At 40.8% G+C, this 20504-nt stretch overlaps 1 protein-coding gene across 13 annotated transcripts in view; it reads left to right on the top strand.

The window, feature by feature from the left end:
* Positions 1–20504, top strand: part of AFF3 (ALF transcription elongation factor 3) — a 598632-nt gene that overhangs the window by 423400 nt on the left and 154728 nt on the right. For 10 of the 13 annotated variants that reach the window (XR_007135070.1, XM_047781424.1, XM_047781427.1 and 7 more), the window contains one exon: positions 14198–14251. The exons of the other annotated variants lie outside the window; for them this stretch is intronic. Coding sequence is in view for 9 of the 10 variants with exons in the window: in XM_047781424.1 (XP_047637380.1) it covers positions 14198–14251 (54 nt within the window). In the remaining variant the exon portion in view is untranslated. The remainder of the gene's footprint in view (positions 1–14197; positions 14252–20504) is intronic. 13 annotated transcript variants of the gene reach the window in all.

Genomic DNA, 20504 nt, shown 5'->3' on the forward strand with positions numbered 1-20504 from the left:
GCTGTGGCTCTGGTGTAGGCCGGGGGCTACAGCTCCGATTCAACCCCTAACCTGGGAACCTCCACATGGCTCAAGAAAAGGCAAAAAAGACAAAAAAAAAGGCAAAAAGACCAAAAAAAAAAAAAAAACCCTTTGATAGAGTTCCCGTTGTCTTGTTGAAAAAGAAGCTTATATCAGATTAACTCTCCTGCAGATAACTATTAAAAACTCCAGATGATATTTGTATTTCTCTTTCTGATTTACTCCACTTAGTATAAGAGTCTCTAGTTCCATCCATGTTGCTGCAAATGGCATTATATTGTTCTTTTTTATGGCTGAGTAGTATTCCATTGTTTTTTTTTTTAAAAAAAAAAAACTATTTGAAAACACTGAAAGCTGATCACAAGGAGGCAGAAAATGTTGGCAGTTTGATCCTTGAAATAAATTAGAATGCATGAGATCCCTGTTTTTATAGCTTCTCTCCTAAGGGAATGCCCCACTCCACAGGAGCAGCTGTACCTCAAGGCCATAATCATATTTTCATGAAGTATCAGAGAATGAGGTTCAGTGCTGCCAGAATGGCTGGGATTTAAGGGAGGAAATTCCAGAAGGAGGCAGCCACAGAGAAGAGAGTTCCAATCCTGTGTTTAAATTCCCCTTCATGCTTGGGTAACTTCTAAACTGCATATGTATGTAGGAAAGGCCAGTGAGCCCAGTGGAAAATAATAGCTAGAGGGCTGAGAAGCTGAGCAGAGATTTTAATAGTTGTGTGATTGCAGAGTTTGGAATTTGAATCTCACCCAAGTTATAAGGATTTGGCAAACACTTGGGGTTTTGTTTGAAACCTCAGAAAGGCCATGTCTTAAGAATGAAGCGTTCATCCTAAAACTAAGGGCAAAACCAAAATCACAACAAAGTGTAACGCTAAGCATTTATACATTCAGCAAGTGATTAACAATCTTTAAATGAATAAAACAGAATGTGCCTGTGTAACAGCATTCATAATTTTTTTTTTTTTTGGTCATTTTGCCTTTTCTAGGGCTGCTCCCACAGCATATGGAGGTTCCCAGGCTAGGGGTCTAATCGGAGCTGTTGCTACCGTCCTACACCAGAGCCACAGCCATACCAGATCCAAGCCGTGTCTGCAACCTACACCATAGCTCATGACAACGCCAGATCCTTAACCCACTTGGCAAGGCCAGGGATCAAACCTGCAACCTCATGGTTCCTAGTCAGATTTGTTAACCACTGAGCCACGGTGGGAACTCCCATAATATTTATTATCTAATCAAAAATTAAAGGATGTGTATAGAAAGAGGAAATTGTGATCAATAATCAAGAAAAAAAAATCGACTATTATAATAGCCCTTGAAGTGACCTAAATGTTGGCATTTTCAGATGATAACTTTAAAGCAGGTATTAAATTAACTTCAAGGATGTAAAAGAAAACATGGCCTTGATAATTGAAAGAAGAGGAATCTCAGCAGGGAAATGAAAGTGATTAAGAAGTACCAAGTGAAAATTCTAGAACTGAAAAGAAAATATTTGAAATGAAAATTTCACTGGATAGCCCTAGGTGAGGAGTAGAAAAGACTAAATAAAGGGTAAGTAAACTTAGTTCGTTAAGTATTATCCAGTATGAAGAACAGTGAGAATGGAGATTAAAACAATGAACAGAGCCTCAGGGAATTATAGGACAATACCAAGTAGTCTAATATACATGTAAGTGGCGTCCCAGAAGGAGAAGACAGGAAAAACAGATCAGAAAAAAAATCTCTGAAGAAATAATAGCTGGAAGTTTCCCAAACTGGCTGAAAACATTAACTTACAAATATAAGAAACTTAACACATCCTAAATAGAATAAATAAAAATAAAACCACACCTTGAAACATTACAGTAAATTTGCTAAAACCTAAATTAAAGAGAAAGAAAAAAATCTTGAATACTGCCAGAGAAAAATGACATATTATGACAAGGGAACAGTGATACAGTTAACCAAAGGATTTCCATCACAAACTATGGAGGCTAGACTACAATGCAAAGACATCTTTAAAGTACTGAAAGATTAAAAAAGAAAAAAGAGGAGTTCCTGTCGTGGCGCAGTGGTTACCGAATCCGACTAGGAACCATGAGGGTTCGATCCCTGCCCGTGCTCAGTGGGTTAACGATCCGGCGTTGCCATGAGCTGTGGTGTAGGTCACAGATGCGGCTTGGATCCTGCGTTGCTGTGGCTCTGGCGTAGGCTGACAGCTACAGCTCCGACTCGACCCCTAGCCAGGGAACCTCCATATACCGCGAGAGTGGCCCAAGAAAAAAAAAATACAAAAAAAAAAAAAGAAAGAAAGAAAAAAGATAAAGAACTGTCAAGCTAGAATTCTAAATCTAGCAAAAATATCCTTTGAAATAAGGTGAAACAAAGACATATTTGGTTTTACAAAAGCTGAGAGAATGTATTTCCAGTAAGCCTGAACTATAATAAATGATAATGAAATTTGTCAGGCTGAAGGATAATAATATCAGGTGGAAGTTCAGACCTACAAGAAGGAAATGATAAATAAATGTGTACATATAAGTGATTCTTCAATATAAAAAACAATATACTGTTAGGAGGTTTGTGATATACGTAGATTAAAATATATGACAAAAGTAGAACAAAGTATAGGAGAGGGCAGATGGAATTACATGGCTTACAAGGTTCTGACATTTTATGTGACATGATGTAATATTAAATCCAAGTAGACTGGTCATGTTAAGGATGCATAGAATAATACCTAGAAGAACCACCAGAAAAAGTACCAAAAAAGCATAAATGTCCTTGGAGGAATTAAAATACCAAAATAAATTAGACTTAAAAGATTGCCTCCTGTCTATTAAAAAAATACAGTTTAAATATGAAACCACAGAAAGTTAAGCCAGAAGAAGAAAAGAAAGACTGCGTAAACAATAAGCATAGAAATGCTGGTATGATACTATTAATACTACCAAATAGATTTCTTGACAAAGAGTATTACAAGAGGTGAAAGAACATTTCATCTTGCTGAAAAGATCAGTTAATAAGGAAAACATAGCAATCATAAATATGTACATATTTATTAACGGATCATCAAAATATATGAAATAAAAACTAACCAAATGACAATAATAGAGATTTTTGACATCCCTTCTTCAGTAATCAGTTGAAAATTAAACAGAATAATCAGACATGTATAGAATATTTGATTATCCAACCACTTTGACCTAATTGACATTTACAAAACCCTACACCAAACAAGTACAGATTACACAATCTTATCAAGTACACATGAAGCATTCACCAAGATAGACCATATTTGTGTACAATAAAAAAGTGTAAATAAATTCCATAGGATTAAAATCTTACAGAATATGTTCTATGATCATAGCATTGTTGCCTTATGTCAATAGCAATGAAATAGCTAGAAAACCCCTAATATTTGAAAGTTAAATAACATTTCTAAATAGTTTTTGAGTTAGAGAATAAATCACAAGGAAAATTAGAAAATAATTTTAACTGAATGAAAATGTATGTACAATTTATGAAAAGCAAAAGGACTCATGGAGTTCCCATTGTGGCTCAGCACTAATGAACCTGATAAGTATCCATAAGGATGCAGGTCTGATCCCTGGCCTCGCTCAATGGGTTAAGGATCCAGCGTTGCTGTGACCTGTGGTGTAGGTTGCAGATGCTGCTGGATTCTGCATTGCTATGGCTGTGGCATAGGCCGGCAGCTGCAGCTCCAATTCAGCCCCTAGCCTGCGGACTTCCATATGCCATACATGCAGCTCTAAAAATAAATAAATAATAAAACAGAGAAAATCAGTGAAGCCAAAATTTGGGTCTTTAAAAATTTTAGTAAAATTATCAAATACTGATAAGACTAATCAAGGAAGAAAGAAAGAAAAATACAAATTATAAACATTAGCACAGAAAGAGGGGATCTCACTACAGAACTTAAACAGTAATAACTGGGTTATGAACTACTTTCTGCTAATTAATTCCACCACTTAGGTAAAACAGTTTCCTTGAAAAATACCATAAGTAATTTACCATAACTGCCACAAGAATAAATAGGATATCTGAATGACACTATTGCTGTTAAAGAAATTGAATTGGTAACCTAAACTTTTCCACAAAGAAAATTCCCCCAGAGCCAGTAGTTTCACTGGTAAGTTTTATCAAAACTTAAGAAATGTCGGAGTTCCCATCGTGGCGCAGTGGTTAACGAATCCGACTAAGAAGCATGAGGTTTCGGGTTCAACTCCTGCCCCGCTCAGCTGGTTAAGGATCCGGCATTGCCGTGAGCTGTGGTATAGGTTGCAGATGTGGCTCAGATCCCGTGTTGCTGTGGCTCTGGCGCAGGCTAGTGGCTACAGGTCGGTGGCTTCGACCCCTAGTCTGAGAACCTCCATATGCCATGGGAGCAGCCCAAGAAATGGCAAAAAGACAAAAAAAAAAAAAAGAAAAAAAGAAATGTTTATGCCAATGAAACACCAACAAATGAACTACTAGTCTTACACAAATCCCTTGAGAAAATAGAAGAGGAAGAATTCCTCTTATACGATGAATTGTATAAGGCCAGTATAACCTTGATACCAAAATCTGACATAAACTGTGTAAGAAAAGAAAATTATAATTCAGGATCTCTCATAAACATTAAAAAATCCTAACTAAAACATTAGCATATATAATTCAATGATTCATAAAAAGGATATAATTCATTATGACTGAGGGTTTATCACAGGAATGAATGGTTGGTTTAATATTAGTAAAAATACTTATTATAATCCACCATATTAAGAGAATGAAGAAGAAAAACCATATGATCCTCTTAATAGATGAAGAAAGAGCATCTGACATAATTCAACACTCTTCCATGATTTTTAAAGCTCTCAGCAAAATAGGACAAGAAGGGAACTTATTTAATATGACAAAGGGTATCTATCCCCAGACCTACTTGCTAAGATCATATTTAATGGTGAAACACCACTTTTCTCCTAAAACTAAAAACAACAGTAATGTCTGCATTTGTCACCTCTGTTCAGCATTGTACTAGTCAGATTTGCAATAAGGCAAGAAAAGGAAATAATAGGCATAAAGATTGAAAAATCATTTTGAAAAATATTTATGAATAATTATTTATGGATCAAATCATAAACGATAAACAACTACTATAACCAATAAATTAATTTAGCAGGGTCAATACGCAAAAATCAATTGTGTTTCTCAGAGTAGTAGAGAATCGCAAGATGAAATTTAAAAAGCAGTCCCATTTACAGTAATATTTAATAAAATTAGCAAAAGACATATAAGACGTGTACACTGAAAGTTGTTAAACCTTGCAGAGAGAAATTTAAGACTTCAGTAAATGGAGAGATGTTCATAAATGCAAAGGCTCATAATGTTAATATGTCATTTCTTCTTGTATTGATATACAAATGCAATATAATATGATCAAAGGGCCAAGCTGGGCACATTTACAGAAAATAGCCTGCAGAGGAAGAGTTGACTGAGATCCTGATAGATAGCCATCCTTACTAGAAAGGTGCTAGAAATAATGAGCAAATGGGGATTTCCAGGGTACAGCAAAGGCCACTATTTGGCAGGGTCACCATGCTGGCTTAATTCAGAATTGCCCACACTGACACTTCCACACTCAGGTCAGAGGTCAAAAGCACAGGCTTGTAGAAAAATCCTAGGGGAGGAACTATACACATTAGAACAAAGTAACTATAAAGAGTGAGTGAAGGTTTGATCTAAAATATAATACAAATGAACATACCTATGAAACAGAAACAGACTCACAGTCATAGAGAACAGACTATGTGGTTGCCAAGGAAGGGTAGTGGGTAGGGATGAATTGTGAGTTTGGGATTAGAAGATGGAGACTCTTAAATATTGAATGGATAAACAACAAGGTCCTGCTGTATAGCGTAGGAAACTATATTCAATATCCTGTGATAAACTATAATGGAAAAAAATATGAAACAGAATGTGTGCATGTATGTAACTGAGTGATTATTGTACAGCAGAGCTGACACAACTTTGTGAATCAACTATACGTCAATTAAAAATTTTTTTAAAAAAAGAACAAATGAGGATTCAAATGACCTTCATAAATGAAGGAAATTGGAATCAACACAGTTAAACTCCCAGAAGAAAAAGAAAATATAACAAAATGAAGCAGACGCCGAAAGGTGTGCACGTTGTGCAGTGAAAGACTTGGAAACCATTATGAGCTCAAAATGAATTAGAGCAACCCATGAAAACTTCTGTCTCCAAAGTTCATAGGGTAGTTAATAGCAGGAAGTAATATGTGGGAAGGGCTCATTACCTAATAGGCACTCAGTAAATACTTATTCTTGCTATTTAATCAGATTCATAACTTATAAAAGACAACAACCCTGTCTCTGCCGTTGGTACAGATCAGAGCTTAATGAGAATCTTAATCTCTCCTTTAAAAAATAAAATAAAAGGGATACACTTAGAAAGGGTTAAGTTTACAAAGGTCTTCTAATGAAGCGGGGGCTGTGAAGAAGCTGGGTGGTGGGTCTCCTCCAGAGATGTCAGCCAGAATGAGCTCTTCCCCCAGCCTTCAGACAATAGGACCACAGGCCCGCGGTGCCTGGCTTTGCCTCTCCCCAGTGAGTATGCATGGCCCTGAGGTGGCTGGAGAATTCACCTCCACCACTGGCTCCTAGTATTTAATATCTTGGAAGATTTGGATATCATTAATATCTTGGAAGTAGGTCTAAGGGATGCCCAAAGCTCCTTCCCAGGTGTCTGGTGGGCACCTATGAGTCATTTATAAAGATGACAGGTGAAGTGTGTCTGTATCAGTGAAAAGTCTCTCCATTCATTCAGGCTGCTATAACAAACCACCATAGACTAGGTAGCTGTTAAACAGCAGAAATTTATTTCTCACTGTTTTAGAAACTAGGAAGTCTGTGATCAGGATCCCAGCAGATGCAGTATCTAGTGGTAGCCCACTCCCTGGTTTACAGATGGGCATTTTCTCCCGTTTCCTCACATGGCAGAGAGCAGAGAGAGAAGCAAGCTCCCTGGTGTCTGTTCTTACAAGGGCCTTAATCCTATTTGTGATGGTTCTACCCTCATGATCCAATTACCTCCCAAAGGCTAACCTCTTCATACTATCACATTGGTGGCTGGAATTTCAACATGTAAGTGTGGAAAGGAGCAACGCAAACATTCAGTCCATAACAGTATTTATTAAGAATATATTGACCAAAAAAAAAAAGGAGTTCCCATCGTGGTGCAGCGGAAACAAATCCGACTAGGAACCATGAGGTTGTGGGTTCGATCCCTGGCCTTGCTCAGTGGGTAAAGGATCCGGCATTGCCGTGAGCTGTGGTGTAGGTCACAGAACGTGGCTCTGATCTGGTGTTGCTGTGGCTGTGGTGTAGGCCAGTTGCTACAGCTCCGATTCGACCCCTAGCTTGGGAACCTTCACATGCTGCAGGTGCAGCCCTAATAAGACAAAAAGACAAAAAAAAAAATCTTATGCTCATTGTAGAAGTATCTTAGAAAATGTTAAATATGAAGGAAAAATATACAGAGGAATAATCATGTGCTAAACCTATAAAGAAATCTGTCATGTATGCCTGTGCTTTTAATAATATTATGCAACCTGACCATATAATAAGTTTTGGAATTTGAGAGATCAAAGTTCATTTGAGAATGGTTACTGAGAGGTGTTTTTTTTTTTTTTTTCCCAGAGAAATTTGAAACCTTCCTGATATTTATTTTGGCCATAGCAATCCGTGTCTAAATGATGAACTGTGACTGTTCTTTTAGCCCATGAGCTACCTTCCCCAGAGACTTTCTTTCCGTATCTGTTTAAGTCATTTGCCAGGATCCTGTCTGCTAGGAAAATGAAAAATCTAGTCTACAGCCTTGGCCTAGAGAAAAGTGGCCAGATCCTGTTTCTCCAACTCTTAGACACCAAGAATAGAAAAGAACCTAGAAAGGGTCTTTAGAGGTCCTTGGACCCCATTGTTAATGTGAATGGAATTAGACCGAAGGTTCTCAAGGGGTGTGGCTTGTCCAGTGGACAAGGAGAGAAGTCCTTGACCTTCACAAACCATCTGATCCAGTTGGGGCTGGGCACCACTGCTGAAGGAGGAGAGGGGTGAGGGGGGCTGTCAGTTTTACATGAGAGGGAAACTAGATGTTACTATTGATTATACCCTCAGATTAAAACACTTGATGAATCTCGGAATCTAGATTGGAAATTATGCCATCACAGAACAAGCCCACTAAGCCTATTGTCCATGATCTTGCAGCAGAGTAGAAGGCCCATGGTCCCAGAGGTCATAAAAGAGAATTCTTCCGCAAAATTAGGAAGCCTGTTCCTATCTCCTGTTTGGTTCCCTAGACTCAAGCTTTCTCTTTTCTCTACACGTGAAGAAAAGAGAAAGCTTGAGTCTAGGGAACCAAATATACTTCTATCCAAACATATTTCCTATCCAAACATACTTCTCCTGGGGGCATCATCTAGGTTAGGATTTTCCAAGCTTTTGTTTTGATAATTTAAAGGTTTTTTATTATTTTTATTTTATTCTTATTAGAGTCTGATTGATTTATAGTGTTGCATCAATTTCTGCCGTACAGCATAGTGACCCAGTTATACATGTATACTTTCTTGTTCTCATACTGTCTTCCATCATGTTCTATTCCAAGAGATTGGATAGAGTTCCCCATGCCGTATGTATAGTAGGACCTCATTGCAAATCTATTCTAAGTGTAATAGTTGGCATCGACCAACCCCAAACTCCTCATCCGTCCCACTCCCTCCCTCTTCCCCCTTGGCAACCACTATCTGTTCTTTCTGTCCAGGAGTCTGTTTATGTTTTGTAGATAGTTTAAGGTTTTTTATTTTAATTGTGCTAAAATACACATAGCATGAAATTGACCATCCTAACCATCTTTAAGGTGAAGTTCAGAGGCATGAGGAATATTCACACTGTAGTACCACCTAGCATCACCTCTGTCTATTCCCAGAACGCTTTATCTTCCCGAACTGAAACTCTGTGTCCATTAATATGCCAAATTAATAAATCACCACAGGCAGGAACTCCTCATTTCCTGCTCTTCCCAGCCCTTCTCAACCACTGCTCTGCTCTGTATTTGTATGATTTTGACTCATCTAGGTACCTCATATAAGAGGAACCATCCAGTATTTATCCTTTTGTGACTGGCTTATTTCACTTAGCATAAGGTTCTCAAGGTTCGTCTATGCTGTAACCAATGTCAGAATTTCCTTCCTTTTTAAAAAGGAATTTTCTTTCTCTTTAAGATTGAATGATAGTCCATTAAGTATATAGACATTTTCTTTATCACCGTTCATCCCTCCACGGACACTTGATTTGCTTCAGCCTTTCAGCTGTTGTGAATAATGCTGCTTATGGACATGAGTAGACACATATTCCTTCTCATCCCTGCTTTCGGCTTCAGAGAAAACACCCATCTCAAATTTCTGCACATCACCTACCAAGGCAGCTGCCCATCATACTCTATGAGACTATGTTTCAAACAAACGCGTCACAAAAGATCCCCCACCATTCCTCTGATGTTTTCTAGTCTTCGTTGATAGTTTTTAAATGCGAGTCAAACCACACAAATTCATTTTTGTCAGCCTGTGTTCACAAAATACGGTCTGGGTTACTGACCAGCTGACAGGAGCATTTGTGCTGAGGGAGTGAGGAAGGAAAAGAAAATAATATGTGTGGAGCCCTGCTGTGTTCCCAGCCCCCGCTAGGTCACCTTACATAAGACCTCTTCTGCTTTCCCAGTAAGCTTGAAAGGAAGTCCTCCCCAGATTACAGATGAGGAAACCAGGGCTGAAAGACCAAAAGAAACTGGTCCGTCAGTGAGTCTGTTCCCTCTCAGATCTGCCACGGGCCTTCTCTCTGGTCCTCATCCCCCAAACAGGCTAGTTGCTCGGGCGCCCTCCAGGACTCCACTCAGAGAACCCAAAGGATTTCTGTTAGGGCCAAGGAAAGCCTCAACTCCAAGGAATGACAGCTTGGAAAATTTCAGGACCCATTCACAGGCTCCAGAAGTGGGTATTTGGGCATATGTCAGATAAGAAGGGTACTTTTTTCACCCATCCGTAAGTAGACCCCATAAGCAAATGCTTCCTTCATTTCATGATGACAGCGAACAATCTCTGGAAGTGAGTCTGGCACCTTTGCAATGAGCTCTTTCGGTCCAAAGAGACGTTAATTAATAAACTGGAGCTACTCAGTATTCAGTGTGACTGTAGCAGATGGCAGTATTTTTCTAAGGAATCTCTCTGGCCAAGGGAGACTCTGGTAAATCAATAAATATTACCATATGTATTGATCACTGTGCCTAATCAATAAATATTGCCTGACGTGAACAGACTGATGATGCTTCCTCCAAATGGTTTCTTTCCTAAAGCGTCTGCATGCTCTTGTGTGGCAGCCTCACCCAGCATTTAGAACGTAGTATTTATTCGGTAAAAGATTATTAGTGTGAGTAAATGAATGAATACAGAATAACACAGGATGGTTGGAGCACGTTTGCTGTGCATTTGGTCTGTCTTTCAGATATGCCATTAGCTGGATTTGTTCTTTCTTCTCCATGGATTTTAATTCGATTGGAAAGCTGCAAAATGCAGAGCTTGTATATTTACAGATGGATTTATCCCCTTTCCTCAGATCACAGGTTCTCCTTGCCCCCGCCTGCCTCTAATGCTGGTCCCTTCTCAGGCAGCCTGCTACCGTAATGGTACACTTCCTGTGCATATTCAGTGCCTGTTTTGTGCCAGGCACGCTGTCTTATTTCAGTGCCCAGCAATCCATTGAGTACTGTTACATTACTGCGTCTCACAGTACAGAGGGGAAAATCGAGGTCTCAGAGAAGGAAGTGGGCTCTTGGAGACCTCACGCTTGGCAGTGGCAGAGCTGAGATCCTGGCAGGGTCAGAGCCACTTGGAGGTGCTGCTTTTGGTCTGGTGCAGAGGGCACATGAAGTAGAAAAGATATTGAGGAAGCAATCCTGTTTGTTTTCCACTTAGCAAAGTGTCTTTTTCTTTTCATTTTTTAATTGTGATTTCCCCAACACCATTTTTTTTCTACTGCACAGCATGGTGACCTAGTTACACATACATGTATACATTCTTTTTTCTCCCATTATCATGCTCCATCATAAGTGACTAGACATAGTTCTCAGTGCTACACAGCAGGATCTCATTGCTAATCCATTCCAAAAGCAAAAGTTTGCATCTATTAACCCCAGATTCCCCGTCCATCCCACTCCCTTCCCCTCCCCCTTGGCAACCACAAGTCTGTTCTCCAAGTCCATGATTTTCTTTTCTGTGGAAAGGTTCATTTGTGCCATATATTAGATTCCACATATAAGTGATCTCATATGGAATTTGCCTTTCTCTTTCTGACTTACTTCACTCAGGATGAGAGTCTCTAGTTCCATCCATGCTGCTGCAAATGGCATTATTTCATTCTTGTTTGTGGCTGCGTAGTATTCCATTGTGTATATATACCACATCTTCCTAATCCAATCATCTGTCAATGGACATTTGGGTTGATTCCATGTCTTAGCTATTGTGAATAGTGCTGCAATGAACATGCAGGTACATGCATCTTTTTTAAGGAAAGTTTTGTCTGGACATATGCCCAAGAGTGGGATAGCTGGGTCATATGGTAGTTCTATGTATACTTTTCTAAGATATCTCCATACTGTTCTCCATGGTGGTTGTACCAGCTTACATTCCCACCAACAGTGCAGGAGCGTTCCCTTTTCTTCATACCCCCTCTAGCATTTGTTATTTGTGGACTTATTAATGATGGCCATTCTGACGGGTGTGAGGTGGTATCTCATGGTAGTTTTAATTTGCATTTCTCTAATAATCAGGGATGTTGAGCATTTTTTCATGTGCTTGTTGGCCATCTGTGTATCTTTTTTCTTTTCCATTATGGTTTATCACGGGATACTGAATAGAGTTCCCTGTGCTGGACAGTAAGGCCTTATTGTTGATCCATCCTATATATAATAGTTTTCATCTGCTAATCCCAAATTCCCAATCCATCCCTCCCCTATCCCCCACCCCTTGGCAACCACAATCTCTTTTCTCTGTCTTTGAGTCTTTTTCTCTATCGTAGATGAGTTCATTTGTGTCATATTTTAGACTCCATATATATGTGATATCATATGATATTTTTCTTTCTCTGTCTGACTTCATTTAGCATGATAATCAAGAGGTCCATCCATGTTGCTGCAAAAGGCATTATTTCATTCTTCTTTATGACTCATATTCCATTATACACATACACACACACACACACACACACACACACACACACACACTGCATCTTTTTTATCCATTCGTCTGTCAGTGGACATTTAGTTTGCTTCCATGTCTTTGTTGTTGTAAATAGTGCTGCTGTGAACATAGGGGGTGCATGTATCTTTTTGCATTATAGTTTTGTCTAGATATATGCCCAGAAGTGGGACTGCAAGATCATATGGTAGCTCTATTTTTAGTTTTTTTAAGGAACCTCCATACTATTCTCCACGGTGGCTGCACCAATTTACATTCCCACGAACAGTGTCCAGGGGTGGGGGTGTCCCTTAAGAAATGCTGTTTCTGAGCAAAGGGCTGGCATTTCCCTTAAAGCCCTTATTATCTGCCCTCCTCCACATGGTCAAGGGCATTGCACCCACCAAGCCTGGGAGGAAGCTTGCGGGAGGAGGCAGGAGGAAGACCAGCTACAGGCAATGAGTAAAGGCGGTCTTTCAGCGCAGTGATGGAGGTCTTGGAAATAGCAGAGGCTGGAGTCTGGAATTCCTTGGACAGTCCAAGTAGCTGGTAGAAGCCAAAGGCCAGCTTCCCAGCCCCCACCCACCTGCTCACCCCAAAAGGCCTCCTGCTGTTGGCAGAGCATATTTTGGTAAAGCCGTACTCATGTGATCCCATCAAAGCATGTAAAATATTTAAGCCTCTGCCCTCAAGGTTCTACCACCGAGAATTCAGTCTCCACTTTTAGCTTCTAAAAGGACCAAAGTATACAGAAGGCTGGGGACTGTGGCCACAACAGGCAGGTAGCCACACTTTCACACACCTGCACACACTCACCTATCTGTGTTAAGAAAGCCATTCCTGCTTTAACAGTGGGGACTGTGTGGGACTTAAAGCGTCTCTTTTGAATAGTGCAAATGTCAGTATATCACGAAGAAGAGGGAACAAATAGTGAATACTAACACTATGCCAGACTGTGTCCTAAACATTTTCTAAAAATAGGCTGTCTGTATGAGATGATGGCTCTGCCGGGACCACCAGTATAAATGCAAATACAGGATCACCCTGTAGATGAGTCAGTTCTTTGAACCCTCAGAGCAACTCCAAAAAGTCGACAGCATTAGAATGTCCCTTTTTCTAGGTAAAGAAACCAAGGCTCAGAGAGCTCACAGAGCAGGTGTGGCCCAGCTGAGATATTTCCCCACAAGTATCTGACTTGAGAACACCCTCGGACCCACTGCCTCGGACCCAGACACCTGGGCAGCATTTTCACAAGGAGCTAGCCCTGCTGGGCTCAATTGCTGCTTCAAAATACAAACAAATGAAGTTCTGAGCAGCCAGATGGCAGGAAACGCAGGGACTGGGGACTCTTTCATTGGAAAGTCTGTTTGACACTAAAGCTAGAGGATTAAGTTAGATTAATTGGCTTGTATGCGTGGGGGAGAGAGTATTATTCATTTTGCCTTTGGAGTTTTGGCAAGAAAAGAGAATAATAAGCAGAGTGAGACGAACAAAACAACCAATAGCTGGGTCGAACTGTTAACCATATAGCCTCCCTTCTTGAAACAGAATGATGCTACATTCATATAACCCGAGAAGTGGACAGCTCTGAAAATAGAGGCTTTTTAATGCAGAAATATATAAAAGTCATTTTTTATCATTTTGAAAAAAAGATATTACCATTTGACTACAAGAAAAAAAAACCTTTTTTCTCATGAGCCGACTATAAAAATAGAGACATTCTCTAATGTTGTGAGTTTTGTTTTCCTGTTGACAGGTTGGGCTGGGTCACGTGACTCTCAAAGCCCCCCACCCACCCCGCCCCAAATTTACTGAGCATTTACTAATTTACTACCTGCAAGGCACTGTTCTAAGCATTTCACTCATATTATTCTCACAGCTCTCTGGGATGGTTATCCCCATTTACAGATAAGGGAAATGATGCACTGAGAGGGTAAGTAACTTGCCCAGAGTCACACAGCTAGTGTGTGACAGAACTGGGATTTGAACTCATTTTTTTGCCTCCCGTGCCCAGGCTTTTAACCGTGCTTGTCTACAGTCTCCTAGACTCTCTTTCAGCTCCTAGACCTCAAGTTACTTCCAAATGCTAATGATAAATGTGTCTCTGAATAAGAGAACAGCATTTCTGAATTATGTGGTACCCCGGGTATCCTTTAGTGTTGCAAAATATGCTTGCATTAATGATGAGCTTAATTAAGATTTTTATCATTTCTTTAAATGTCTGTAGCATATCATTATTGTATCTTGCCTTTGAAATGTCCAAGAGGTGATTATTGTATCACATTTTGAGGTTAAGTTTGAATTCTATTGGTTTTTTTGTTTGTTTGTTTTTTGGGGTTTTTTGGAATAATACCATTGCCAATCATGCCACATGTCCTGAGAATGGGCAGACTTCAGTGCCTTTAAATATCCTAACGAGTTCCCATGGTAGCACAGCGGTAACCAACCCAACTAGTGTCCATGAGGACGCAACCTGGATCCCTGGCCTCATTCATTGAGTTAAGAATCCGGCCTTGGAGTAGTTCCTGTCGTGACGCAGCAGAAATGAATCCCACTAGAAACCGTGAGGTTGTAGGTTTGATCCCTGGCCTCGATCAGTGGTTTAAGGATCTGGTGTTGCCGTGGTGGTGTAGATTGCAGACTCGGCTTGGATCCCGCATTGCTGTAGCTGTGGCGTAGGCTGGCAGCTGTAGCTTCGCTCCAACGCCTAACCTGGGAACCTCCATATGCCACGAATATGACCCTAAAAATAAAAAAAAGAATTTTTTATTCTAACCCTAACCCTAACCCTAATTGCTGTGAGCTATGGTGTATGTCACAGACGTGGCTCAAATCAGGCATTGCTGTGGCTGTGGTGTAGGCCAGCAGCTGCAGCTCAGTTGGATCCCTAGCCTGGGAACCTCCATATGCTGCAAGTGTGGCCCTAAAAAGACAAAAAGAAAAAGACAAAAATAAATAAGAAATAAAAGTACTAGGAGTTCCCGTTGTTGGGCAGCCGAAACGAATCCAACTAGGAACCACGAGGTTGAGTGTTTGATCCCTGGCCTCGCTCAGTGGGTTAAAGATCCAGTGTTACCATGAGTTGTGGTGTAGGTCGAACATGTGGCTCAGATCAGGCATTGCTGTGGCTGTGGTGTAGGCCAGCGGCAACAGCTCTGTTTAGACCCCTAGCCTGGGAACTTCCATACTCCACGGGAGCGGCCCTAGAAAAGGCAAGAAGACAAAAAATAAGTAAATAAAAGTACTAAATTTGAGGTTCATATTTTGAAGAAAAGGGATCCATTAATACTTGAGTATTTGTATGGTTTTTGTGGCTTGGACTAAGATCTTAGCCTGTTGCCCTAGACATCAATTTTGCAGATGCTGGATTGGGGTGATGCTGGGCTAGCCCTGAAACCCTGGGGACTCTCCTTCAGTACCAGGATGTGGCATCCTCTGTGGAGCTGTTAGTCAAACTTGATCGAGCAAAAATAAACTAAAGTCATACCATGGAGAATGTTAGACCTAGACAAAAGGCATTCAGAAGTGCAGGAATGGAAATTTCTCTTCTTCCAGGAGTTGTAAATGGATGTCTTTGTTGTTTCATGTCCCTTCTAACCTCCAAACTGGAATTGCCAGATAAAACATAAGACACCCAGTTACATTTGAATTTCAGATGAACAAGGAATGGGTTTACAAGTGTAATAAGTACATCTCATGCAATATTTGGGACATACTGACGCTAAAAAGATTGATTTTCACCTGAGATTCAGATGTAACTGGGGAGCCTGTATTTTTATTTGCTAACCCCAGCAACCCTGCCACATATCACATAGACTGCAGGTCCAGGTGGGCTTTAATTTAAATCCATAACTTATCAAAGAGTAAAGAAGATGAAGACAGGAGAGAAAAGAGACGGGAAAAGAGAGGAAGTAGCAGGAGAAAGAGAGAAAGAAAGAATGAGTTCTGACAATCTGCCAAGCAAAATAACTAACAATTTGCAAGAAAGAAATCCTAAAACAGGAGTTCCCATCATGGTGCAGTGGAAACAAATCTGACTAGGACCCATGAGGTTGCGGGTTCGATCCCTGGCCTCGATCAGTGGGTGCCATGAGCTGTGGTGTGGGTCACAGACGCCACTCAGATCTGGCGTTGCTGTGGCTCTGGTGTAGGCTGGCGTCTACAGCTCCAATTCGACCCCTAGCCTGGGAACCTCCGTATGCTGTGAATGCACCCCTCAAAAGACCAAAAAAAAAAAAAAAAGAAAGAAAAAAAAAGAAATCCTAAAACAGGTCCTAGGATGGAAAAAGTGTGTTTCACAGACTCTGTAGCCTGAACATTGGCCAAAACAAACAAACAAAAAAAGCAGGCATCCTATTAAAATTTGAATACCAAAGCTCATCCAGGAATGAAAAGATTTGGAATTTGAAGCTTTCAGTTTTGTTAGAACACCCTGATTCTTTATTAATTGCAAGGAGGATTTTGTTTTTTCATTGAGATGCTTTGGTAATTCGATATCGAAGAAAGCTAAGTAACTTCCGTTGATGTTAGTAAGACATATTTAAAACTTCATGGGTCATGTTTTGTTTGCTTGCCTCATTTTCGTGCTGACATGCTAAAAAAAAAAAAAGGAAGAAAACCTATCAGATGCCTGATGTGAAGGAGAATTTACCTGTTTAAAAAAATCACACAGTTCTGCTGTGAGACATGAAGATGGCTTTTTTTTTTTTTTAAGTTAAAAAATATTAACTGACAGCTCAAGGCAGGTTTTTTTCCTTTAATCTTCAACCAGACAAATTACTATAAGCAAGAACGCTCTTGCCTTAATCCTGGACACGTCACAGATGTGACACTGTTCTGCAGGAGATGGCTTTTTAACTGTGGATGAGGGAAAATAACCTTTGGAATTTTTAGGATGTTATTACAAGCAAGTTTACTAGTTTTTGACTTACTAAGCCACAGCTGGAGCCAGCCTTCATCGGGGTAAGAATATTTTCATGCTCCTATTATATCTTTCGTATTTCAAGTGTAGGGTTATTACGTTGGGGGGAATATGGCCTCTGAGGCTGTCTGTCGAGTATGCAAATGTGAAGGTCCTATAAAAAGGGAGAGGAACTGACAGCTTCCGTCTGTGCCGTAAACTTAAAGACTCCAACAGATGAGGCGTTGGGGCTGCTGAAGCAGGAATTGGATCACACCAACCATTTTGGATAAAAGAAAACGTTGTATTTCTCCGGGAGGCATTAAAGGATCTGGGCTTGCAGCCTCCCTCACAGGCAGACAACTCTGTGTCAGGCTCTCATTTCTGTAGCTGTGGTCGTATTCTTGCTGCTTCTTTAAAAAGGAAAAAAAAAATCGACAGAAGAGTGTAAAGAATTTTTTGACCAAATTAATTATGAATCTGTCTGCTCCGATTTTCTTTGGGGTTAGTGAAATTCGAACCATCATTGCTTTTTCTCTCACCTTTTCTCCACGTTTCTTGCCTAAGGTACAGTATGTGGTTAGTTGAGAGAAAGAACAGTGTTATTCCATATGGTTTCCCATAAAAAGAGTTCAGAAAATTCCAGAGCCTGTCTCTCTCCCTGGAGCAGAGGGGACCTCCCCACTGGCCTGGCTGCCTGAGGAGCCACAGGGAATCGCACCGGTACCTGTGACAGCCAGGCTAGGCGCAGGTGCTGTTTGAAGAGGAAAAAAAGGATCCAAAGGAAATTGTTGGGTGAAATCAGTAACAGAGAACCAGGCTATATGGCGACTTCAGTATCCTTTCCGACCTGATTGTCGTTTTCAATCCAGTTTTCTCACTGTGGTGCTTAACCACTAACCACGGTGCAGGTCAGATCACCTGGGGAGCTTTTTATTATTTTTTTTAATGATTTTAATTTTTTTCCACATAGCTGGTTTACAGTGTTCTGTCAGTTTTCTACGGAACAGCAAAGAGACCCGGTCACACATACCTGTATACATTCTTTTTTTCTCACGTTATCCTCCATCATCCTCCATCATAAGTGACTAGATGTAGTTCCCAGTGCTGTCATCCATTCCAAAGGCAGTAGTTTGCATCTGTTAACCCCGAATTCCCAGTCCATCTCACTCCCTTCCCCTTCCCCTCCCCCTCCCCCTCCCCCTTGGCAACCACAAGTCTGTCCTCCAGTCCATGATTTTCTTTTCTGTGGAAAGGTTCATTTGTGCTGTATGTTAGATTCCAGATATGTGATATCATATGGTATTTGTCTTTCTCTTTCTGACTGATTTCACTTAGTATGAGAGTCTCTAGTTCCATCCATGTTGCTGAAAATGGCATTATTTTGTTCTTTTTTATGGCTGGGTACTATTCCATTGTGTATATATACATCACATCTTCTTAATCCTTCATCTCAAAATGGCTTTTTAAAATATCAGCAGCTGTGCTCATCCTAGAAGTCTTGGTCCATCAACACCTGCCCCTGTGATTCTGATGCATGTCCTTGGTTGAAAACATTCTCAGGAGGTCTCTAGCCCAGCTAACCGGCAGAATCACTGTGGAAGTTTTTTTAAAAATGAAGATTCCTGGGTCCCTCCACCAGAAATTCATATTCAGGGTGGCTAGGTTTGGGCTTAGGAATCTGTAATTTTTTAAAATTTTCCCAGTTAATTCTGATGGTGAGTTGGATTTGGAAACACCTTTGCCCCCAACTGGATCACATAGGTTTCAACCAGAGAAGCCTTTGGGATTAAAAAGAAAATGAACCACACAGATAGGGCCTTTGGAGTGGCATGCTGTGCTTCCATGGTTTTCATCTTAAACTTTTTCCTAGCTGTGTGCATCTCTGCTCCTCTTCCATCCCAGAGGAGAACTGCAGAACCCTTTTCCCCTCTGGCTCTCTGACCTCACCTCCTCCCTCCATCCTTCTCCAGGCCCTGTTTGCTCTTTCCCAAGGTACTCTTCTCCCGTGGGCCTACCACAAGCTGCTATTTTCCCAAACAAAAGAAAACACCCACACCGTCAATGACTGTTGCTCCTGAGCTCTGCCTTCTCTCCCCCAGCTCTCTCCTGGGCCCTCCGTTCCTGTCCACTGCAACTCTTTGCTGGCATCTGTCCTTATGGGCCACCATGACCTATTTGTCACTGGGCCAAACCAGTGGCCCTTTCTCTTCCTGGTCCTTAACATCTTTGATGTCTTTGGAGCCTGTGACTGTCTGTCAGGTTCTCTGTCTGCCATTCGATGGCACTGCCTTGGCTGTTTTGCATTGCTTTTTCCTGATCAGGGTTCAGTCTTTGTTGCTTTTTCTCTCCATCCTCCCCATGGTGATCTCATCCATTCACATAGCTTTCACTCTCATCTCTGCCCAGGAGGCTCCCAAATCAAGATCCTTAACTCTGATGTCTTCCTGGAGTTCCGAACCAGCCTTTCTGGCCGCCCACCGAGACCTCAGCTGCTTTTGTTAATGATGCCACTCAGACCCTCTCTCCTTCCTTGGCTCCCAAACCCAATCCCCTGCTGTATCCTTTCACATTCTCTTTCCATAGCTTCTCCTACATAATTCTGTTCCTTTATGTCTCCATGGCCACACCTTTGTTCAGACCTTCCCTGCTTCATCTCCTGCCCTCTATAGAAGCTTGATCTCCCTGCTACCAGTTTCTTCAATCCAACTGCCTGACTAATTGATAAGTACAATTCTGATCATGCCAAAATGTGAGTTAGCCAGGTATTAGCACAGTGACTGAGGAACATAGTATATCTCATGATTCAGAACTGTGAGCTTTAATCCACTCAGTAAATGATCTGGGGGCGAGAAAAGCAATAAAAGGAAGAAACGTGATGCATTGCTTGTTGGTTTAAATTTCCAGAACTCAGAGATAGTATATTTATCTAGAGATATCTATCTACATATCTCTATATTTGGGGATAGCAAATCCTTAGAGTGGTCTCCATGGTGGGATCCACACCTTCTGGTACCAGTACTTCATTTTACCCAAACAGCCACAGTTATGACACTATGTATTGATACTGACCTTCTGCCTAGGGCTTATTTATCTTACATCTGAGGTCTGAACTATAGTGGATGGTTTAGTCTTATGTTTCTTTGAACAGCATTCATGGGCATAAAGGAGGATCTGTTACGTGGGGTACCTGCAAGCCCAGTGCCTACACCAGTGGGTGTTACTGCAGGAATGGCTTCAGACTTCAAGGTCATACCTGACGTTCAAGGACCACAGGCTTCCTATT

The sequence above is a fragment of the Phacochoerus africanus genome, chromosome 5 (genome assembly GCF_016906955.1).
Source record: "Phacochoerus africanus isolate WHEZ1 chromosome 5, ROS_Pafr_v1, whole genome shotgun sequence".
Taxonomy (NCBI): Eukaryota; Metazoa; Chordata; class Mammalia; order Artiodactyla; family Suidae; genus Phacochoerus; species Phacochoerus africanus.